General features: G+C 43.6%; 1 protein-coding gene across 3 annotated transcripts in view; it reads right to left on the reverse strand.

Annotated features, from left to right (window-relative positions):
• Positions 1-24,535, reverse strand: part of UBE4B (ubiquitination factor E4B) — a 110,865-nt gene that overhangs the window by 28,159 nt on the left and 58,171 nt on the right. For all 3 annotated transcript variants that reach the window (XM_029065064.1, XM_029065062.2, XM_029065061.2), the window contains 8 exons: positions 13,797-13,880; positions 7,298-7,354; positions 6,613-6,729; positions 6,426-6,524; positions 5,469-5,582; positions 4,837-5,035; positions 3,473-3,611; positions 1,820-1,919 (listed from right to left, as the gene is read on the reverse strand). In XM_029065064.1, the coding sequence (XP_028920897.1) occupies positions 1,820-1,919; positions 3,473-3,611; positions 4,837-5,035; positions 5,469-5,582; positions 6,426-6,524; positions 6,613-6,729; positions 7,298-7,354; positions 13,797-13,880 (909 nt within the window). The remainder of the gene's footprint in view (positions 1-1,819; positions 1,920-3,472; positions 3,612-4,836; positions 5,036-5,468; positions 5,583-6,425; positions 6,525-6,612; positions 6,730-7,297; positions 7,355-13,796; positions 13,881-24,535) is intronic.

The raw sequence follows: 24,535 nt of genomic DNA on the forward strand, positions 1-24,535 counted from the left end.
AAATTTTCCCATGCAATATCCCCCCACCACTGTGGCTCTTAAGATGCTTCCCCCTCTTTCCCATGACTCCCACGATTCTTTCCTTCCACCGGCTGCACTCCCGGAGGCAGGGCCAGAGAGGCAGCTGGTGACAGGTGAGCTGAAACAGAGAGTACGTTGAGAAATGCGTTACTCATATGAATTCCCAAAATCATAAGTTGAGGACCGCCTGCATTCAGGATGTGTGTACAATATAAATACACATCATATAAATCACCTTGCCTCACCATACCTTACTTCCCTGATTCCCTACAACCCAGACCATATACTTCACTCCTCTATCACCAATCTACTCACTGTACCTCCATCTCATCTTTCTCGCCACCAACCTCTCGCCCACATCCTGACTCTGGCCTGGAATGTCCTCCCTCTACATATCCACAGACTATCATTCACCCCACTTTCAGAGCCTTATTGAAGGCACGTCTCCAAGAGACCTTCACCAACTAGGCCATCATTTCCTCTTTTCCAACTCCCTTATCCGTGGCTCTTGCCCTTGGACTTGCACCCGTTACTCACCCTTCCCTCAGCCTTGCAGCATTTATGTACATATCCATGAATGGTACATCAAATTTATCTATATTAATATCTGTCTCCCCCTTTACACTGTATGCTCCTTACGGGCAGGGTACGTTTCCACCAACTATGTTATACTGTAATCTCTCAAGCATTTAGTACAGTGCTCTGCACACAGTAAGTGCTCAATATGATGGATATATTATTTCCCTGCACACACATGTGCTTATGTGTATAGTTTATATATATCACTCACCCAGCACCTTAATATCTAATCGTTTTATCTTTGTACGTTACTTTATTTAGGCCCACAGTAGTGCTGTACTATAAGATGTTCTCAACTGAGAGATGAGGAAACTTGGGTGGAAAAAGTATACGTGATTTTCCCATGATTATGGAACGATTCTGTCAAATCCAGGACTAAAACAAACGAAGCGCCTTGTTCCTAATTCACCCTCTATCAAGAAGGAAACAGTGCTCTTGCAGCTGAGAGGAAAATGTCATGTAGATTCACTAAGAATGCCGCTGCGCCCTGATGCCAACTTGCTATACTTGAAACGTGCAGTATTGGTTTTAGATTGCTATTTAGATATGTGGAAAGGATAAGCAGGTTTCTTAAACCCAAACAATCCAAAACACTGTTACGTGGACTGGCAGAGGGTGGGTGTGGGGGGAAAAAAAAAGCCACCCATTCTCTGCCTCTTTCCTCGAGCCCAATCAGCGCTTGTTCATTCATTCACTCAATAGTATTTATTGAGCGCTAACTATGTGCAGGGCACTGTACTAAGCGCTTGGAATGTACAATTTGGCAACAGATAGAGACAATCCCTGCCCATTGATGGGCTTACAGTCTGAGGGAGACAGATAAAAACAATAGCAATAAATAGAATCAAGGAGATGTACATCTCATTAACAAAATAAACAGGGTAATAAAAAACATATACAAATGAGCAGATGAGCACAGTGCTGTGGGGAGGGGAAGGGAGAGGGGGAGGAGTAGAGGGAAGGGGGGGGAAAGGAGGCTTAGCTGAGGGGAGGTGAGGGGGGGGCAGAGAGGCAGCAGAGGGAAAAGGGGAAGCTCAGTCTGGGAAGGCCTCTTGGAGGAGGTGAGCCCTCAGTAGGGCTTTGAAGAGGGGAAGAGAGTTAGTTTGGCGTGTGCTTGTACACGCACACACACACATACACAAAGAGAGCGGGAGAGAGAGAATTGGGTCTGACAGTAATAGCCATAGAGTAATTCTTCATTGTCATAATTAGTCCAAACCTTAAGTTGAGTTTTACAGCGCTTCAGCATTTCTCGATGTCTAGTTGCCAGTGGGGAATCTTTCCACTGACTCTCATTGTTTTTCAGATCCTCCACGGTTCTGAAAATTATGGAAAACCACAAACAGTTAGGGGGAAGTGGACATCTATGTTCATTGTTTCATCTTGATTTGAATTACCAAGGAAATAAATCAATTAGGAAGGGAACACAGCAGAGAGCTCATTTTCTTAAGGTGAGAGCTTAAGAGGGGAGAGAATCAGCAATGCAAGTGAACTTTTACCTTAGTTATTTTGGGGGGATGTGATGAGAACCCTCATCAGACTCAAAGACTGTCATATTTACCATGTGACAAAAAGCACCAGGTCATTTCAAGTTCCACCTGAAATGTTTTGTTCCCAAAAATCCTTGTTGACATTAAGCCATCAGGTGGAGACAAAGGATCCATTTTTTTTTTTTAAAAAAAAAAGACCTCCAAAAAATTATGAAAAGGTATCTATCTCTAACAGACTCATATTCAGGGATAAGGGTTGATTTCCACTTACTCTGATGAGAAGAAAAAACCTCTGAGCTCAGAAATTTTCAGGTTATAAAATGAGATCCAAATTATCTTTAAAAACAGGACAATTCAGTCATATTTATTGAGTACTTACTCTGTGCATAGCACTAATAAAAATAATGATGATGATAATATTTAAGTGCCTACTATGTGCCAAACATTGTACTACATGCTGGAGTAGATACAAGATAATCAGGTCCCACATAGGGCTCACATTCTAAGTAGGAGGGAGCATAGATTTTGAATCCCCCATTTTGCAGATGAGGGAAAAAATAATAATAATAATGTTGGCATTTGTTAAGCACTTACTATGTGCAGAGCACTGTTCTAAGCGCTGGGGTAGAGACAGGGTAATCAGGTTGTCCCACACGGGGCTCACAGTCTTAATCCCCATTTTACATATGAGGTAACTGAGGCACAGAGAAGTGAAGCAACTTGCTCAAGGTCACATATCAGGTAAGTGGCAGAGGTGGGATTAGAACCGAGGTCCTGACTCCCAAGCCGATGGTCTTTCCACTAGGCCACGCTCCCTCCTTGCCACACTATTACATCATCTGATGTTCACCAACCAGTTTATTGGACATGGGGCAGAGCTAATGGCTTCAATTTAAAGGGAAATTAATAAGAATTTTTAATGATCAGATAAAGGTCATCCACCAAACAGAGGCTGTCATTGTCTATTTGAAAGCCTCTCACACAATTAGTCTTTAGGAATGGAAGAAAATCACCTAATTCTCAAGTCCCCTGTCAGACAATGGACCATAACAAAGCTTTGCACTTCAGAAACATTTTAATTATTTCCCCAGAAACATTAACCAAGCACAAGTCTGCATGATCCTGGAGTAGGATATTCAAAGAGACAACTTGCCCCATCCCAGTCCAACATACAGGTGCTTTCCAGACCAAGACACTGGACTCTAAAACTCAGTGTACCCAAAACTGGGGGCCATCCACTGAAAACTGAAATGGGGGCAAACAAACAAAAGTAACATGAATACCACCTCCATCTGTTGTCAGTGATATGATTGGACTTGTACTTAGGTTCACACGCTCCCAACCACAAGAAACATATGAGATAACTGCAATACAAATCTAACCTGTTGAGCTCCCGGATGGCTCGGAGTCTACGGATGTAGCGGCGACAGCTGGGGAGGATAGAGAGATGGTGGGCGTGCAGAGTGAGGAAGAAACACTCGGTAGGGAATTTCGGCTCAGAAAATGGAGACTGATCTCCATCTATATTTTTAAAAAAAAATTAAAAAAAATAGGGGAGCATAAATAGACTACAAACAACTGGGTGAACTGAATCATAGACAGAAGTCTTTTATGCCATCATACCCTTCAATGATGTTTCCATAATACGGCTTTATAATACACTATATAATGGCAACTCACAGAGACAAGAAATAGGTTTCAAAATAAAAACCAGTAACTTGGCTCTAAGCATAGTCCCAAATGGGGAAGTTAAATATTATGTTCAGAAAATAACCAGAGATTCACCCTTTAGATTATTAATTCCCTATGGGTAGCTAACATTCTGCTTTTTCATTGCAGCAGAGAGAAGCATCATTTGACTGCAGCCTCTCCTGCGTGCTCTTGCCCTCCACACCCGCAGCCAAGCAAACTACCTTCCGTCCCCACCCCTGTAGTTCCCCTACACCTGGTATGCTCTGGGCACGTTGGCTCCCATCTGCACCATCGAGATCCCATCACATCCTACTTTTCACCACCCTGGAGGGGCAGGAAGAAACACCTGCAGCCTGAGGCATCAAATAATCTCAGGAAAACCAGTGACTGCAGTAGCCAATGCTGTGGACTCTGAATCACGAGGAGCCTGAAATTCTGCTCTCTAACCACAGTTCCCTACTGACTTTGGTTTTTAATTTGTTCTTCTCTCTTACCAATAAATGGCATTTATTGACCGCTTACCATTTGCAGAGCACTGGGTTAAGCACTTGGCAGAATACGACAGAATCAGCAGTTACGTTCCCTGCCCTTAGTGCTGCTTTAATGTTCTAATGTCTCATTGCTCCCAGTGTTTCTGTCTCATTCATTCAATCGTATTTATTGAGTGCTACTGTTTACAGAGCACTTACTAAGCTCTTGGAAAGGACAATTCGGCAACAAATAGAGACAGTCTCCAGTCCTCTCTGTCCCCTACGTATAATCATAGATTGGGAACCACTCGAGGGACAAGGTCTGTGCCTAATTTCCACCTCTGTGGTCTTTCCCACTGCTTAGTACAGGGCTCTGCCCAGAGTAAATGCTTAATAAATACTATTACTAATTCACCCACTTCTTTTGTACTCTCCCAGGCACTAAATATCTCTAATTGGTTGAATGATCCATAAATTGATTTTAAAGAAACGTTACCAGATCAAATAAAAATACCAAGGCACCACCGCAACCAGAATAAGACTATTTGAGACAAAATTCCCACATGCCAAAACCCCAAACTCACAGAGTTCAGTCACCCAACTAGTCACATCTTCCATAGTCGCTTTCACTCTCGTCTCATCGGTTGGAAGAATAATACGACATCTTGGGTGGAATATATAGGTGGGGTCGACTGTCTCTAGTTTGATTTTTGTGCTCAGCTGCTGCAACACCCACAGGAAGTTTAGCATAAACCCATCTGTGGATACCAAGCGATCGTCTGTCTGTGAAACAATAAGATAAACCAAAGGAATCGATTAGGATAGAATCTTTGGGAACAAAGAGGATTTCTACATTCTGCATTAATAATCTGTGGGGAAAAAAAAGTATTAGTCTAAATTGCAGATACTAAAGACCTCCCAGGACATCAACTACCCCCATCATGTGAAAAAAAGCTTGCTAAAACACTCTTCTTGCATTTGGTCTACATCTAGCCTACAGCATTCTTCACACCTTCAACCTTCACCACTTACATCCATTTGTGATCAAGAGAGCAATGAGTACCTCTGGAAATTTTCCTCAACAATGGTTTTTTGAACATTCGCTTAGTCAATTAACAGAAATTATGGGAGGTCCACTTTGCGTAGAAATATTTCCCAGACCCCGTTAATGCTGTTTTGCCATTCTGCAAGGAATGTCCCCCTTTGCCACCCTTACCTGCATCTGCGCTTTCTTCATATTGCCATTGACGATAGCCGCCATATAACTGAGGGCTGCCTCGCGTGTCTCTCCGTTCAGCAAAATACTGTGGAGAATCTTGAAAAGCTCTTGCTGAAATTTACAGAGAGAGTTTGTGTTACGGAGCAGAAGATTGTACTTGCCTTTAAGAACTGATGCCCCACATCTCAAAACAGAAAACAACCACAAAACGCGTGCGATGCATCCTCACAGTCAACTGTGCCACAGCTGTTATTCCTGTTATTCATGTGGCTGTGTAAGCTATGAGCCCCATGAAGGACTGGGACCACGTCACACCTGACTACCTTATATCTAATTCAGCACTTAGAAGAGTGTTTGTCACATACTAAGTACTTAAATACCCCAATTATTTTTATTGCTCCAGGATGAACTCCAGCCATCTCCCTCTGGGGTATCCCAAGAGGAAAAGGAAGTAGTGAGGGGATTTTATCTAAACTGAAGAGAACTGGCCAAAGAGAATTTTGCTTATGAAAGATGCTTTTCAAGGGTACATTTAAAAAAAACTTATTATTCATAGTATTCTCAAGTCAAGATTACTCTGATGTGTAGTTTATATGGATGAGGTTATCTATTTTGATGGAATTGATGCCTGTCTACTTGTTATGTTTTTCTGTCTCCCCCTTTTAGACTGTGAGCCCGTTGATGGCCAGGGATTGTCTCTATCTGATGCCGAATTGTACATTCCAAGCGCTTAGTTCAGCGCTCTGCACACAGTAAGCACTTAATAAATAAAACTGGATGAATGAATGAATGATTGAGTGAATCCTTGGTTTGTGGGGAAAATGAAACTTTATGACTGTTGAATCCCTTCTATCTATTCCTCATCGCAATTCAAGTCAATAATTCAGAGAAGATGAGTTACCTGTACATACTTTCAAATTCGTTTCCCTTTGGGTTCCCTCTCAGAGTACCTACCCTTGCCGACTCCAGATAATGCTGCAGTGACTGGCTAACCACACGAGTGTTTTCCAGGGTAATGGCGGGTCCTGAGAAATACTTTTCAACGACCTTGGTCTGGAACAAGGAAGATGATGTTTAAATTTAGCAGTTAGCGCTAGGGGGTTACTTGCAAGTAGAAGATGGCAAATGGCGCTGTACTTACGTCATCTTCAGCAAAGACAGAAAGACTAAAGAAAGCTCCAAGATAAGAGAGTTTCTGCAATTCTCGCCCTGAGCCCGGGCTTAAGGATTTAGGCAACCACAAAGGCAGAGAGACAACCTACAAAAGAGAAGAGAGAGAGGTCGAGAAGAGGTCAACTGAGCTGTCGAATTCAGAGAATCCTATTTTAGTTCCTACTGACTCCTTGCCATCCCAACTGGGTCAAACTTCAACCTCCACCACAGCTGGTGAAATGCAGCTTTTTAACACAAGCCACTCACCTGTGCTGAGACTCCCTCCAATGTTTTCTCTTCTTTATCAGTGTACACATGGATGGGCCTTCTTCCCATTGTCAGGTCAAATGTTCAAAACTGAGCTACTCTTAACGTAATCAAGTGATTCGAAAAATTTTAGTACGCAGCAGCTGCTTCCTATTAATAAGTCACATTTCCCAAAAAGCACAGATGGAAGTACACGACTTCATTCCAGGCAGTGGTTGTACTGTATGATAGTTTTACACTCAGAGTCCTTTAACACTATTATTCAGTTTCCATGAAACCAGTTACAGTAAGTTTTGGGGAAAAAGTTGTCCAATAATGTTACTTTGGAAAAGTTGCAAAAATCAGACAGGTTTGGATTTATTTAAAAATCAAATTCCACCCAGAAAAAAACAAAAACCAAAACTTACCAAACTGCACATGGGGTGAGTTTTCCCAAACTTGATTTCACAGAGTTCACCTAACGCCTATTATGAAAATTAGAGATACATTTAGCATACACATTTTGCATGCCAAAAAACACACTTTACCTTTGTTCACAAAAATAGCAATAAAAAGAAACATTACACACTACCAGGTCACCAATGAAAAGAGCTCTATGTTTTAGATGAATATATAAACACATAGTACAGTGCTCAGCACACAGGACTTACTAAATACTATTACTGCTCTCTCGCAACGTATACACACACTATGTGTGTGTATACACACAAATATTTAATCAGCTGTCCTCTGAATTCCTCTGAGGAAGTAACTATTGTTGCTGAAGTTTACCTGTTAGGGTTTGAGTGTATCTGAAATGATGGACAGAAGAGCTTCGCTAGAAGTATTAATTCCCTGCTAAATGCATTTATTACAATAGTTTCCATTTGTTCAAAATTCCCACTTTGAAATACTGCAGGAAATGATATACTAATAGGGAACGATGTATAAAGAAATTTTGGAAGTAACTTAAAACATGCAGTTACATCTTGGAGATATGACCTTCAGGTAGAAACAGTGCATTTTAATTAAATTTTCCTCTCTCTAGCAAATTACTTCCCCTCTTATCCTTTCTGAGAGATACAGTGGCTGCTGAGCACTAGATAAAATCCTTAACCAATTATATTCATGGAACTCTTACTGCTTGCAGAGCACGCAGTACTAAGCGCTTGGGAGAGTACAATATTACAGACTTGGTAGATACGTTCCCTGCCCACAATGAGTTTCCTGTCTAAAGTGGGAGACAGACATTACTATAAATAAATTACGGATATGTACATAAGTGCTGCAGGGAGGGGTGAATAAAGGGTGCAAATCTAAGTGCAAGGGTGAGGCAGAAGGGAATGGGAGAAAAGGAAATGAGGACTTAGTTGGGGAAGGTCTCTTGGAAGTGATGTGCTTTTAACAAGGCAGTGAAAGTGGGAAGAGTGACTGTGGGATATGAAGAGGGAGGAAGTTCCAGGTAAGAGGAATAATAATAATAGTATCTGCTAAGCACTTACTACATGCCAGGCACTGTACTAAGGGCTGGGGTGGATAAACGCAAATCAAACTGGACACAATCCCTGTCCTATGTGGTGCTCATAGTTTCAATCCCTATTTTACAGATGAGGTAACTGAGGCACAGAGGAAGGGAAGTGACTTGCCCAAGGTCACAGAGCATACAAGTGGCAGAGCTGGGATTGGAACCCATGACCTTCGACTCCCAGGCCCATACTCTGTTCACTACGCTATGGGTGAGAGGTTAGCAGTGAGACAGATGAGAGCGAGGTACAGTGAGTAGGTTGGCAATAGAGGAGCAAGGCGTGTGGGCTGCTGTGGGTTGTGGTAGGAAAGCAGCAAAGTAAGGTAGGAGGGGGTAAGGTGACAATGTTTTAAAGCCGATGGTAAGGAGTTTCTGTTTGATGTGGAGGTGGATGGACAACCACTGGAGGTTCTTGAGGAATGGGGAAACATGGACTGGGAATTTTTTGCAGAAAAATGATCCAAGCAGCAGAATGAAGTGTGGACTGGAGTGGGGAAAGACAGGGAGGTCAGTACGGAGGTTGATGCATTAATCAACGCGGGACAGGATAAGTGCTTGAACTAACATGGGAGCAGTTTGAATAGAGAGGAAAAGGCAGATTTTAGCAATGTTGTCTAGGTAGAACCGACAAGACTAGCTAACAGATTGAATATATAGGTTGAATGAGAGAGATGAGTGGAGGATAATGCCAAGGTTATGAGATAGGGAGGATGGTGGTGCTGCCTAGAGTAATAGGAAAGTCATGGGGAAGACAGGGTTTGAGTGAGCAGAAAAGGAGTTCTGCTTTGGACATTTTAAGTGTGAAGCGTTGGCGGAACATCCAAGTAGAGATGTCCTGAAGGGAGGAGGAAATGCGAGACTGCAGAGAAGGAGAGAGATGGGCTGGAGATGTAGATTTGGGAATCAGCTGCATAGAGATGGCAGTTGAAGTCATGGAGGTGAATGAGTTCTCCAAGGGAGTGGTTGTAGATGGAGAATAGAAGGGGACCCAGAACTGAACTTTGAAGGACTCCTAGAGTTAGGGGGTGGGAGGGATAAGAAAAGCTCATGAAAGAGACTGAGAAGGAGTGACCAGAGAGACAGAAGGAAAACCAGGAGAGAACAGTGTCCGCGAAGCCGATGTTTCAGAAGGGGGTGGTCATTAGTGTCGAAGGCAGCTGAGAGGTCGAGGAGGATTAGGATAGAGTAGAGGTCTTCAGATCTGGCAAGAAGGAGTTCATTAGAGACCTTTGAGAGGGCAGTTTCTGTGGAATGAAAGGGAAAGAAGCCTGATTGGAGGGGGTCAAGGAGAGAAGTGGAAATAGTGGGTATACATAATCTGCTTAAGGGGTTTGGAGAGGAATGGTAGGAGGGAGATGGGGCGTTAACTAAAGGGAGCCATGGAGTCAAGAAAGGGTTGTTTTTTTTTTTTTTTAAGGATAGGAGAAACACGAGCATCTTTGAAAGCAGTGTGGGGAAAGCTACTGGAGAGTGAGTAGGTGAAGAAGGTGTTCAGGGAAGAAGAAAAGAGGGGGCATGAGCATTCATAAGGTGTGAAGGGAGGTGAGAGGTGCAGGTGGAGGAGGCAGATTTTGAGAGAAGGTGGAAGATTTCCTCTTGAAATACTGCTGGGAAAGATGGGAGAGTTGAAGAAAGGACAGAAGGAGGGAAGGAGAGAAGAGGAGCAGGGGAAATTTTAGGGATATCACAGCTTATGGTTTCAATTATCACAATATAGTATGTGGCCAGGTCATTTGAGGCAAGAGGTGGGGGAAGTGGAGGGGCAGAGGGTTGGAGGAGGGCGTTAAATATCAAACAAATGACGAGGGCAATTGGTATGGCAGTCAATAAGGATGGAGAGATAATAAGGACGGAGAGACAATGTTGCCAGGCAGCGGAGAGGGAAGGGTAAAAGCAGGCTTGGATGAACTTGAGGTGGACAGGGTGAGTCTGAAAACTGGATTTCCGTCAGCAGCGCTCTGCGGTTCAGGCATCAGAACGAAGGAAGAGGACTGTGGAGGTGATCCACTGTGGGTTAGTGGCATGAGAACTGGGAAGAGACAGGGGAACGAGTGAATTGAGGTCAGGAGAGAAGATGGTGTTGAGGGTGTCAATTTGGTTGTTGAGGGAAGGTAGTTCTGGAATAGAAACTATATGGGACATGACGACTTGAGAAAATTGGATGGACTCAAAAGACAGAAGGTCTCTCTGAGGGAACAAGATAGATTTGTGGGGAGGGGGCATGTGGTAGAGAAGGCAGGTAAGGAGGTTGGGGTCATACAGGGACATTTCAGATGTTGAGGGTCCAAACTGTACAGTGACTAGAGACGATGAGATCAAGCGCATGTCCAAATTGTTGAGAGGGTGAGGTGGGGTAGAGCAGTCAGTGGAGATGAAGAGTGATAGATAGTGGGCGCGGAAGAGTCATCAGGAACATCCACATGGATACTGTGAAGTTCCCAAGGATCACTGGAGAAAGAGGGAAGGAATGAGAGAAAGGAATAGAAACAGTTCAAAGAGCTTGCAGGTGAGGCCTGGGGGGAGTAGATGGCCTTGACTAGTAACTGGAGTGGGTGGTAGAGGTGGATGATATGGGCTTCAAAGGAAGGGAAAGAGAGGGATGGGGGAGGTGGAAATAATAATGATAGTATTTGTTATGCGCTTACTAATGCCAAGCACTGTTCTATGCGCTGGGGGGATATAAGGTAATCAGGGTGTCCCACGTGGGGCTCACAGTCTTAATCCCCATTCTACAGATGAGGGAAAAGGCACAGAGAAGTGAAGTGACTTGCCCAAAGTCACACAGCTGACAAGTGGCAGAGCTGATATTAGAACCCATGACCTCTGACTCCCAAGCCCGGGCTCTTTCCACTAAGCCATGCTGCTTCTCTGAAATGCAATGAAATGGAAAGTGGCATTTGGAAGTGAGAAGGAAACCAACTCTTCTCCCTTTCCCAGTGAGTCTTGGGGAGTGGGTGAAGATGAGGCCCCCTCTAGAGAGAGCAGCAGGGGAGAGAGTGTCAACTGGGGAGAACCAGGTTCCAGTGATGGAGGAGGAGAAGTAGGGCCTGGGACAGGAACAGGTCAAGGATGAAGGGAAGCACCCCTGTAAGGGAGAGGAATTCCACAGGTCATACCTGGCTGAGGCTGTGGGAAGGGTGCAGGAGGAGAGGATGGTGCTGGGACAGGATAACAGAGATGGGGAGGAGGAAGAAAGCGGTGCAAGGGGTGGGGAGGAGTTCAATGAAAGAAGAGGTAGGTGGTGACGGAAAGAAAGGGGATCGAGGGGACGTGATGGAGTTAGAGAAATTTAAGGGTTATACGTGAGGTTGTCAGCAATAACTTCTTAATCCGGTAGTTTTGTGATTAAACTGCTGAACTGAATGCCGGTTCTTGGGTCTCTAAGTGAAGAGTGTTCATTAATAATAATAAATTATAATAACGATGGTATTTGTTAAGTTCTTACTATGTGCCAAGCACTGTTCTAAGCACTGGGTTAGATATAAGGTAATCAGGTTGTCCAATGTGGGGGTCACAGTCTTAATCCCCATTTTACAGATGAGGTAACTGAGGGACAGAGAAGTGAAGTGGCTTGCCCAAGGTCACACAGCAGACAGGTGGCAGAGTTGGGATTAGAACCCACGTCCTCTGACTCCCAAGTCCGTGCTCTTTCCACTAAGCAAGGCTGCTTCTCTAGGTGTTCCAATACATAAGAATACAAGTTTCTCTACTAACATAGCACCCAAAAAGCCCTGGGACTCTATCCAGAGCTTTGCAAAATTAATGGGTTCCGTTACCACATGCATTTCACAATTCTTTCAAAAATTAGCTATACTAATCCCATTCTTTCTGGCATTACTGCTTGCTGCAATACAAGCATCAGTCACAACACCAAACAAGACTATTGTCCATCACAATGATGGCCTTTGTCTTTTGATCCTGAGTGGAACATTTTGTTGATATTTGACCCTACAAACGCTTATATGAGACATCAATTTTAAAAGGTACAATAGTAAAGTCAACTATTTTTAAAAAGCACAATAGAAAAACAGTCACTGATTCCATCAAAGAAGATTTAGAAAATGCTGAAATGACACCTACTTTTAATTGAAGTATTACGGCTGTGCTGAAATCAATAACAGTATTACATTTGACCTCCTCCTCCATACTCTCCATGTCAGGATTGCCACGAACAATGTCAATGTAATTAATATTGCTTAGCAACCATAAATGTAATTTCATAAAGGCCCAGAAGTATAATGAGCAACCCTCACAGGACAAATACGCTTTGCAGAATTCTTTTCCAAATTCAAACTAATCATTCTTACTCCTTTCATTTCCAATTTTTTTAAACATCACCTTTTAAAAATTGTATGCTTTGGTTTATTAGCTTTTTTGTTTAACTGGGTGGCCAAGTCTTTTTCTAGTGGAAAAATTACTTAGAAAAAGCAACACAAATGCCAACACTGTGCCTATAAAATGATGCCTCAAAGCTTTAGTTGAAATATAATCTGATTCTACACATCCTCTCAATGACATCCAGGCTAGATGCATTCAATTTACATGGGTAGGGAATATGAATTCTGTTGTATGCGCCCAAGCGCTTAGTACAGTGTTCTGCATATAATAAGCACTCAATAAATACAACTGATTGATTGCATAATCAAAATATGTTTCTTCCTAGAGTTCTGGGCAGTAGATTCAGCCAACGGCACATCCGCCTGTATTCTTTCTGACTCCTTCACCGCCACTGTAGTCATGTCCCTGAAATCGAAACATGGCTGGCAGTTCTGCCCATGTAGCAAAAAACCAAATAAACCTCAGTTCGCAATCTCAGAGCCACACAAAGCTAAGGTGACAACTGGAGACGGATGCTGGAAGCAATAAAGGCAACAGGTGAAGCTTACAGCCTGAGGAAGTGGGTTTGGTGGGGAAGAATTCCTCTTCAGAGGAGGAATCTTCAAAAGTCAAATGTGAAAAGTTAATTTTCTAACTGTAATCATGTTTTAGACACGTCAATGATCTGTTCTTGAACTATTTTTTACTAATATATTTACGTCTCATTTATTTATGTGTGTCAAGATCTTTGCCACTGAATCAGAGGTATCTAAGAAGGAACCTCATTACATACTTTAGACCAATAGAACCAGTCAGGAGGGAATGCATTTTACAGCGTGACTACATTCCTGCTCCAGGCAGCCTAGGACTTGGCAGATGCAGCCTGCCAAGCCTGGAAGTGCCCAACATCATTTGCGAGGTGGAGGGATGAGCATATTGAACCATCATACCCAATGACTTCACATTTGAAATGTAAAACCCGAAATGGAGCAAAGTTGATTTCACCATCTGGGAAACAATGCATGAAAATAGTCTTTAAGCAGAACTGTTGGATAGAGTTGTTGGTTTTTTTTTTTAGGTCTTACCATAAGGGGGTATTTGAAGTAGTCACTATCAAGGGAGCACTCTTTGGCAGCATGAGCCAGGCCTTGTAAGATGGGGATAAAGATCTGTAAGGAAAAAGGAATCACAGTATGAGATCATTCAAGAACAGGAAACCGACAGATCTAGATGTGGACACTTGGCCATTTCATTCTATTCCCAAGGGGAAACAGGTCATGAGGATATGAGGTACTTCTGTCCCGGGAAACTGGTGTTACATTCTTACGGAGCAGATGAGGCCAAACTTCCCCATTTGGATAACTCCTATTCCCCAGAAGGTCCTGGGAGAATTCCACCAGCTCTCAGGCTCCAGAGCCACAAGAATCCCTGCTTCAATCTCCAGGGATGCCCCTTGCTCCAACCCATCTGTTCCTCAGGTGGAAAGTTGATTTGCAAGTAACCACCCAATTTCCAGAGAGCATAAGAACATGGAGGCAGTGTGGTTTAGTGATAAGATTATGGTATTGGAGTTTGTCACTGGCCTGCTGTATGATGCTGGGCAAGACACTTAGCACCTCTGTGCCTCAGTTTCCTGATCTCTAAAATGGAGATAATACCTGTCTGTCTCTACTTCACAGGGATGTCATGACGTCAAAGTGAGATACATAAATGTCAAAAGCTCTTTTTATTAATGTTGGTCTCCCCCTCTAGGCTCACTGTGGTCAGGGAATGTGTCCACTGTATTGTTACCCTGTACTCTCCCGAGCACTTAATACAGCGATCCGCACACGGTAAGTGCTCAATAAATACTACTGATTGATGGGGGAAAAATAAAGAGCACTGTACAATTTCCAAGTATTAACACTGTCAACAAGTTGCAAGCATCTCTCATCCTTATTCCGGTCCTCCACCTCATTTTTTGGTCAAACTTGTAGTGTCTGACATTAAGAAATAACGCTAATTTATGCATAAACTAGAGTAACTTCTCAGTGTTTTCCCAAATCCATTGAAATTTTACAAAGCTTTTGGTCAGAAATGAGGTTTTTTCCCTAAAAATTATTTCCACCCAGGCATCAAATCAATGGGAGGAAGCAGGGCCTAATGGAAAAAATATGGAACTGGGAGACAGGAGATCCAGATTATAATTCCAGCTCTACCCCTGGTGGGTTGTGTGCCTTTAATTCAGTCACAATCTCTCTGAGCCTCAGTTTCTTCACTTGTAAACCCTGGCAAAATAACTGCTCTATTTCCTAGATTGGGAATTCTATGTGAGACAGGTACAATGACCTGATTTTCTTTTCTCAACTCAGTAACTGCCCAGTTAAGTACCATTATGAATGGGGGGATACTTAAGCAATTCAAACTATCATGCCAAGGAGAAGCAGCATGGCCTAGTGGGAAGAGCCAAAGCCTTAGGAGTCAGAGGACCTGGGCCTTAATCCCAGTTCCATCACTTTCTGTTGTATGACCTTGGACAAGTTACTTAACTTCTCTGAGCCTCAGTTTCCTTATCTCTAAATTGGGGATTAAATCCTACTCCCTCCTACTTAGACTGAGAACGTCAAGTGGGACAGGGACCATGTCCAACCTGAGTATATTGCTTCTTTCCCAGTGTTTAGTACAGAGGTTTGCGCACAGTAAATGCTTGACCAATACCACAAAAAAGATCTATGTTTATAGTGAATAGAAACATCAGATATGAACCTTCTAACTCTAAATATTATTTAATGAATTCTCAACCTGATGTTCAAACTCTAGGGTGCAAGAATTTTCCTCAAAGACTTGTAAATATTCTGGGCAAGGCTTCCTGGTCACATCTAATCCCAGGCTTCATTCATCTTGAGTGACTCAGCTAGGATCCTGAAACAGTCTAGGCGACCAACATAAAGTAATAAATGTCAAAACAAGAATTGCTGTTGATGAACAAATGAAGAAATGGGGACCAAAATGCCAAACATCAGAAAGCTTGCTATTAAAAATTTTCTGCAGTATCCTTTGATAAATTGGACAAAGCTCGCTTCCCTACTAATTGTATTCCATTCCAGTAAGTACCCACTTCAGATATCTCCTCTTATTTTTAAAAGCAAAACTGTCTACTGGATTACAATGTTTCTGTGAAGTGTCTTTGGATCTCTCTGGGTACAGAATGTATTAACTGTTGCCGATGAACTCAGGTAGCAGTAATGTGCTACTCTGCTTCTCCTCTAAAAATGCAATTCTCTAACTCCAGCACTACTAAGGTGAATTACAAAATATCAGTTGGATAGTAATCTTTTTATGGTATTTGTTAAGCACTTACTATGCTTACTATATGCCAGGCACTGTACTAAGCACTGGGGGAGATTCAAGCTAATCAGGTTGGACACGGTCCATGTCCCACATGGGGCTCACAGTCTTAATTCCTATTTTGCAGTTGAGGGAACTGAGGCCCAGAGAAATTATGTGACTCACCCAAGGCTATGAAGCAGAAAAGTAGCAGAACTGGGAATTAGAACACAGGTCCTTCTGACTCCCAGGCCCGGCTGCTTCTCTACATACAATATTTAAGTCAATCTACAAAATGATTCCAACAGTGGGAAAGTCACTTCACTTCTCTAGCTGGGCCTCAGTTACCATACCATGAGAAGCAGCGTGGCTTAGTGGAAAGAGCCCGGGCTTGGGAGTCAGAGGTCGTGGGTTCTAATCCCGGCTCTGCCATCTTGTCTGCTGTGTGACCTTAGGCAAGTCACTTAACTTCTCTGTGCCTCAGTTACCTCATCTGTAAAAACGGGGATTAAAAAATGTGAGCCCCACATGGGACCTTCTAATTACCCTTTATCCACCCCGGCGCTTAGAACAGTGCACTGCACATAGTAAGCGTTTAAATACAATAATAATAATATGTTAGCTCAGGCATAACTTTAAGCTTAGGGATACTGAAAAGAAAAGTAGACTCAGAATGTTATGAAATCTTTTTCTACAATTAAAATCTCAAATCCTCATAATTACTTAAAGAAAGCAATGCAACCCTACCTCCACAGTAAAGAGCTTTGGCTATCTACCTATGATTTTATGGTTTAAAAAAGCTTCCTATTTTCAAACAAATCCTTTTCACCCGGTAAGACGGAGGGCTAATTGCCCAGAGTAAATTTTGCCCAATATTCCCAAATCTACTGCTCTAGCCTTGAGCTCTCTCCTGCTCTCCAGTCTCACATTTCCTCCTGCCTTTCAGGACATTTCTACCTGGATATCCCATCAACACCTCACGCTAATCGTGTCCAAAATAGAGCTCCTTTTGTTCCCAAACAAATCCTGTCCTCCCCATCACTGTAGAAAGTACCACTATCCTCCCTATCTTACAAGCCTTGGCATTATCCTCAACTGATCTCTCCTTCAACCCACATACTCAATCTGTCCGCAAATCCCGTCATTTCTACCTTTAAAACATCTCTAGAAATCAGTCTCTCCTTTCCATCTGAACTGTTACCACTCAGATCCAAGAAGAATTTAGCAAAGCCGGCCTTGACTACTGCATCGGCCGCCTCACCGCCTTCCCTGACTCATATCCCTTCCATACTCTGCTCTGCTGCCAAGATGATTTTTCTTAAGAAAAACAAAAAAAACAACCCCAAACCCAGTTAGTCCATATCTCTCCACTCCACAAAAACCTCCAATGGTTACACCGTAATCTCCTTTATCATCAGCTTTAAAGTATTCAATCAGCTCCCCCTCTCCTACCTTACCGTGTTGATTGCCTACTACAATCCAGCCCACACGCTTCGCTCTTCTAATGTCAACCTACTCACTGTACCTCAGTCTCATCTACCTCACACTGAGCCTTCGCCCTGTCCTCCCTCTGGCTTGGAATTCCCTCCCCCATCATATTCGACAGATCACGACTATCCCCAACTACAGAGCCATCCTAAAATGACATCTCCTCCAAGAGGCCTTCCCTGACTCACCCTCATTTGTCTTTCTGTCTTCCTTTCTGCACTGCCTACCCACTTGGATGTGTAATCTTTAAGCACTTGATATTCACCCCACCCTCAGTCCCACTGCATTTATGTACATATCTCTGCCCACTGCTATTTCCCCTAAGTGTAATTTATTTTAATGTCTCCCCCTCCAGTCTGTAAACTCCTTGTGGTCTGGAATCGTGTCTACCAACTTTATTTTATTGTACTTTGCCAAGCTCTCAGTAGTGTTCTGCACAGAGTCAGCACTCAATAATCACCATTGATTGGCTAATAATAATTATAATAATGGTGGTATCTGTTAAGCACTTAAGCGCTGGGAGGGATACAAAGTGATCAGGTTGTCCAATGTGGGGCTCTCAGTCTGAATCCTCATTTTACAGATGAGGTAACTGAGGCACAAAGAAGTTAAGTGACTTGCCCAAAGTCACACAGCTGGCAAGCGGCAGAGCCAGGATTAGAATCCATGACCTCTGACTCCCAAGCCCAAGCTCTTTCCATTGAGCCACGTGATTCTATGCTATCCTCCTTTTCAAGGGTGACCTGGATTTCAAAGGATTTTACCATTTAACTCATCTATCCCTTAACAGAAAGAAGAAAAAACAAATCAACCAACACAACTGCTGCACTTTAAGACCCCACCCTCCCCCTACGAAACACTGATTAGTCTCTCTTTCCAATTCCAAAGGATCGATAAGATGTGAGATGACGTGGGACAAATGACTAGCACGTTGGAACACTGAGGTAAAAGGAAAGAATGAAATATTTGAAGATGAAATCATCTTAAGAATGCAAAATCTCAAATTTCCCCCACAGAACAGGGGCCAGCTTGGTACTTAATAATAATAATAATGTTGGTGTTTGTTAAGCGCTTACTATGTGCAGAGCACTGTTCTAAGCGCTGGGGTAGATACAGGGTAATCAGGTTGTCCCACGTGAGGCTCACAGTCTTCATCCCCATTTTACAGATGAGGTAACTGAGGCACAGAGAAGTTAAGTGACTTACCCACAGTCACACAACTGACAAGTGGCAGAGCTGGGATTGCCTTCCTGTCCCTCTGAAGCATGGTTTCTCTAGAGGTGGCCCAGCTTGGCCACTTTCTCCACCCTCCCTAATACCACTTCAGAGGAAGAGAGAGAGAGGGTGTGAGCGCTCACCCCAAGCTTACGAACGCTGCTTACAGAAGGATTCCCAGGCTGGAGACAACTTCAGATATTGCAAATGATTTGAGTGACCCCAGCCCAGGTCAGCCCCAAGCCTCGTTACCCCACTAGATGCTTCTACTGAGGAGGGACTACAGAGGGGCCTTGCAGTGACGGTGGCTCATAGGCTCAATGTGGGGTCAAGAAACTAAGCCCAGAAAGCCACACAAGGGCAATGCTGCTGGCTGGAAGACCCACCTCAAGGGTCATCCCCAAGTTCAGATGGTGGCCATGGGTTCAGAAAAGATCCATTCCCCTTCCAGGAAGGGGAATTAGGTGGGGAATGATAATGATAAACAATTATAATAATAATGGCATTTGTTAAGTGCTTGTGTGCCAGGCACTGTACTGAGCGCTGGGGGTGGATGCAAGCAAATGGGGTCGGACAGTCCCTGTCCCACGTGGGGCTCCCAGTCTCAATCACCATTTTACAGATGAGGGAACTGAGGCACAGAGAAGTGAAGTGACTTGTCCAAGGTCACCCAGCAGACAAGTGGTGGAGCTGGGATTAGAACCCATGGCCTTCTGATTCCCCGGAGTGTGCTCTAGCCACTGCACCATGCTGCTTCACATGTCATGGGAGCACAGCTAAAGCACAGCTGAGAAGCAGCATGGAGTAGCGGATACAGCATGGGCCTGGGAGTCAGAAAGACATGGGTTCTAATTCTGGCTCCGCCACGTGTCTGCTGTGGGATCTTGGGCAAGTCACTTCACTTCTTTGTGCTTCAGTTCCCTCATCTGTAAAATGGGGATTGAGACATGAGTCCCATGTGAGACAGGGACTGTGTCTAACACGATTTGCTTTTATCTACCCCAGCACTTAGTACAGTGCTTGGCACATAGTAAGCACTTAAATACCACAGTTATTATTACTATTATTATTAACACAGGAGAAGGAGGTGCAAGGACAGGGCAAAGGGTTCTTCACGATCCTTGGGATAAGTGCCACACTGGCTCTTTCCCCTCTCAGACCAGTTACAACCTACTGAGCCTCCTGATATCTCACCCTCTCTCAGCCCATCTCTGCAAATAACTAGAGAAAATACTCACTTCCCACATGTTGGTGGTCTGCCTTGAGGACTAATAAAGGGTGCTTCCCTGACTAAGCCCTCATTTCCTCTTCTCCCATTCTCTTCTGCATCATCCTGGCATTTGGATTTCCTCCCTTTATTCACCTCTCCTTTAGCCCCACAGCACTTACGTATATATCCGTAATTTATTTATACTGATGTCTGTCTCCCCCTTACACTGCCAGTTCACTGTGGGCAGGGAACCTACCAACTCATTCACTCAATAATATTTATTGAGCGCTTACTATGTGCAGAGCACTGTACTAAGTGCTTGGAATGTACAAATCGGCAACAGATTGAGACAGTCCCTGCCCACTGACGGGCTTACTCTCCCAGGCTCTTAGGAGAGTGTTTTGTACACAGTAAGCGCTCATTAAATATGAGCGACTGTTTACGATGTTCATCCATTCGTTCATTCAATCGTATTTAATAATGTTGGTATTTGTTAAGCGCTTACTATGTGCAGAGCACTGTTCTAAGTGCTGGGGTAGATACAGGGTAATCAGGTTGTCCCACTTGAGGCTCACAGTTAATCCCCATTTTACAGATGAGGTAACTGAGGCACAGAGAAGTTAAGTGACTTGCCCATAGTCACACAACTGACAAATGGCAGAGCCGGGATTCGAACCTATCACCTCTGACTGCCAAGCCCAGGCCCTTCCCGCTGAGCCACACTGCTTCTCTTTATTGAGTGTTTACTGTGTGCAGAGCACTGTACTAAGCGCTTGGAAAGTACACTTCAGCAATAAAGGGAGACGATCCCTGCCCACACCGGGCTTGCAGTCTTGAAGGGGGAAGACAGACAGAACGAAACAAAATGTTGCTTGGAGTACCTCCATGAAGGTGAAAATTCTCTAACTATTGTTAATTTATAGGGACTACGTAAACCTTTCATGAGAGTGATTTGATTCTATTCCTCTGGATTCCCTTATCTTTCTAGGGAAAAAAAAAAGGGCCACTGGGCTTTCTCTGTCACTCCTATGATTCAACAAGATTAAGCTAACAACTGATCCGAGACAAGAATTCAAGCACACAACACCCAAGACACTGCAGCCAAACTACCGAAACCCTTACTCTTAGATGTTTACCTCCCCACCCTACCAAACCGCAAGCTCAGGCTGCTACAGTTTCCCAGAACCACAGAACACAGGATTGGTTAGGACTGCACAAAGGTGGCATGATACTAGGCATAAAATCTGATTAAAAGAGATCGATGTCACCAGTCATGCCTCCAAACCTCTCTGTTATTTTCCATAGCACAAAGAAACAGTGCTCTATAGTGCCGACAGATAAGGAAACAGAAAAGGTAAAATTGGCACGTAGTGCTAGGTTACCACAGCTGAATAAAACTCAAGGAGGAAGTTTTCTTAGGGATAGAAAGAAAATGCTTACCTTACTCAGAAATCTCTATTAAAATCAGTTGTACCCTTTTGATTTCAATGATGGAAAGCAAATTATGCATCAAAAATATATACAGTTGTCTGTCATTCTCAAAGAAGTGGCCACAGGGAATAATCCCTTCAGCAGTCTATCAACCTAAAGAAAGTCTGCAAAGTGGGCAGACACCAGTGGGGAGCTGGAGCTCAATTTGAATTTCACCCAAGGGTGCAGATGTGTCATCCAGCATACCCCCAAACAGAAGGGGAGGAATAAAAAAAAAGCTAAGATTTTATTTCAGGTCAGGGATAAGTTTAATGGTGCCTTTAAATTATTTAGGATAAAGTAGCATTTAAAAGCACCATATAGTGTTTATAGTCATATTTTACTCTCCGGCCTAACTTTTCTTCATTACAGACTCTCAAATCACTACCAATAGCAGGACAGAAAGAGCACAGTGCTTAGAGTTAGGAGGCGCAGGTTCTAATTATTATGGTGTTTTTTAAGGAATATTCCAAACACTGCAGTAGATTCAAGTTAATTGGGTTGGATACCATCCCTGTCCCACATGGGACTCACAGTCTAAGCAGGAGGAAGAACAGGTACTGACCTCCCCATTTTACAGCTGCTTGGAGTACCTCCATGAAGGTGAAAATTCTGCAGCTATTACTTATTTACGCAGACTACACTGACACTTGTCCAAGGTTACCCGGCAAGCAAGTGGCAGAGCTGAGATTAGAACCCGGGTGTTCTGATTCCTTTCCCAGCTCTGCAACTAGCCTGCTAGGTGCCATTGAGAAAGCTAACAATAATTACGGTATTTTGTTAAGTGCTTACTATGTGCCAGGCACCGTACTAAGCGCTGGGGCGGAAACCAGCAAATCTGGTTGGATACAATCTCTGCCCACATCGGACTCACAGTCTTAATCCCCATTTTCCAGATGAGGCAACTGAAGCACAGAAGTGAAGTGACTCGCCCAAGGTCACAGAACAGACAAGTGGAGTAGGTAGGATTAGAACGTAGGTCTTTCTGACTCCCAAGCCTGAGCTCTATCCACTAGACCTCAATGCTTCTCAATAAAATGTAATTAAGTGCTTACTGTGGGTTAAGCACTGTTCTAGATAGAGTTATCCCATTGGACACTGTCCCTGTAGCTCACTGATTAAGTACAAGGTTCTGGGATGGGGATTTTAATTGAATGGATTACCCGGTACCTCTCCCAGGGCTAAACCAAGTGCTCTGACACAATGACCATTAAGTAAATACCCTAATTAAATATTAATAAAGTAAAAGTTACATTATCTACACGTCCAGCAAAATTGGAGGTGACTGGTAGTAAAAAAATCTTTCTCTTAAAGAGAGGTCACACCTGCACATCACAAGGAGGGCCAGGAAGAGGTGCAGATTTAGGAATAATCTCTTCAGCAGTCTATCAACCTAAAGAAAGTCTGCAAAGTGGGCAGACATCAGTGGGGAGTTGGAGCTCAATGAGTGTTACTGAGGTACTTCTCCCTCCTTCCCACTCCTCCTCCTAACGTTCCCATTTCTGTTAAAATCCTTCCTGTCTCAAAGGGCAGGAGCAGCATGGCCTAGTGGAAAGAGCCCAGGTCTGGGAGGCAGAGGGCCTGAATTCTAATCCCATCTCCCCTGCCTCCCTGCTGTGTGACCTGGAAAAGTCACTTTACTTCTCAGGAACTCAGTTTCCTCAATTGTGAAATGGAAATTCATTCCCCTTTCTCCCTTTAAATTAGCCTGTGAGCCTCATGTGCAGCAAAGATTGTGTCCTATGTGATTAACTTGTATCCACCCCAGCCCTTAGAACAGTGCTTGACACAGAGTAAGCTCTTAAATATCACGATCATTGTTGTTTATGATTATTCCCAGAAGCCCACATCCTTGGTGTCATCCTCAACTTCTCAGTGCCTTTCAGCTCCCCCATTCATTTAATTGTTAAATCCTGACAGTTCTTCCTCTTATTTTCCCCATATGCCTAGTCGAGGGCTTTGAACACAGTAGGTACTCAGATTGGCTTTTGGCTTACCACATATCACTATTTATTGACTGATCCACAAAATGTCCCTAATCCGTCTCCGTCTCTTCAACAAACTGCGTATCACCCTGATCCAAGTCCAGCGTCCTCACTGGTTTTCCTGCCTCCTGCTTCTCCTCCCTGCAGTCCGCACCATACCCTGCTGGAGGGACCAGCTGAAGCATTATTCAGTCCACATTAACTCCCTCACAGGGATTCCACCATCAATTTATATACCAGCTCTCTTAAAAAAAAAAAAAAAAAAGCACTGTTCTAAGCACTAGGGTAGATACAAGCTAGTCCGATGCAACACAGTCCCTGTCCCACACGGGGCTCACAGTCTTAATCCCCATTTTAAGAATGAGGTAACAGGCACAGAGCAGTTAAGTGACTTGCCCAAGGTCACGCAGCAGACACGTGGAGGAACTGGGATTAGAACCCAGGTCCTTTTGACAGCCAGGCATGTACTCTATCTCCTAGGCCACACTGCTTTTCAACAGACAGTACTGTTGTCCAGACATTTTCACCCACTCCTCCTCCTCCCAAGATCACCTTCTAAATGTCCCTCATTCTCGACTCTCTGGCCTCCCTCCCCTCATTCCCACGCTTCCGCCAGCCCGCTCTGCCTGACCACAGAACTCTCCATCTTCAACATCCTTCTAAAATTCGTGCTTCCTTTGGAGACCCGCTTCTCTGATTAATCAAAAACACCCTAGTCACATTAACTAACCTCACATTCACTATATTTCATTCCCTTCTTCCAAAACCTCTTTCCCTATGTATCTTTAGTTGCGTTCTCAATCTGTCATCTCTTCCGACTGCACTACTTCCTGACAGATCCTTGTTGTTCTTCCTGCACCTGTTACATGTAAACAATCTGTCAGTCCACCCTTTCAGATCGCAAACTCCTAGAGTGGCGTGATTGTGTGCCTTCCTTCCGGTATTCTCACTCGGGCTCTTCAAACAGTGATTTGCATTTTAGTAGGTGCTCAATAAATACCAGGACTTGCTAGCATATCAATTTACAGAAGGATAAACTGAAGCAGAGTCAGTCTTACAGGACTCTCAGCAGGGTATCTAGAAGAGATGGACCAAGATCTCGGAATTCTTAACTCTCATCCTTCTGATTTTGCAATGAGACCATAATCCT

The sequence above is a fragment of the Ornithorhynchus anatinus genome, chromosome 5 (assembly GCF_004115215.2).
Source record: "Ornithorhynchus anatinus isolate Pmale09 chromosome 5, mOrnAna1.pri.v4, whole genome shotgun sequence".
NCBI classification, from domain to species: Eukaryota; Metazoa; Chordata; class Mammalia; order Monotremata; family Ornithorhynchidae; genus Ornithorhynchus; species Ornithorhynchus anatinus.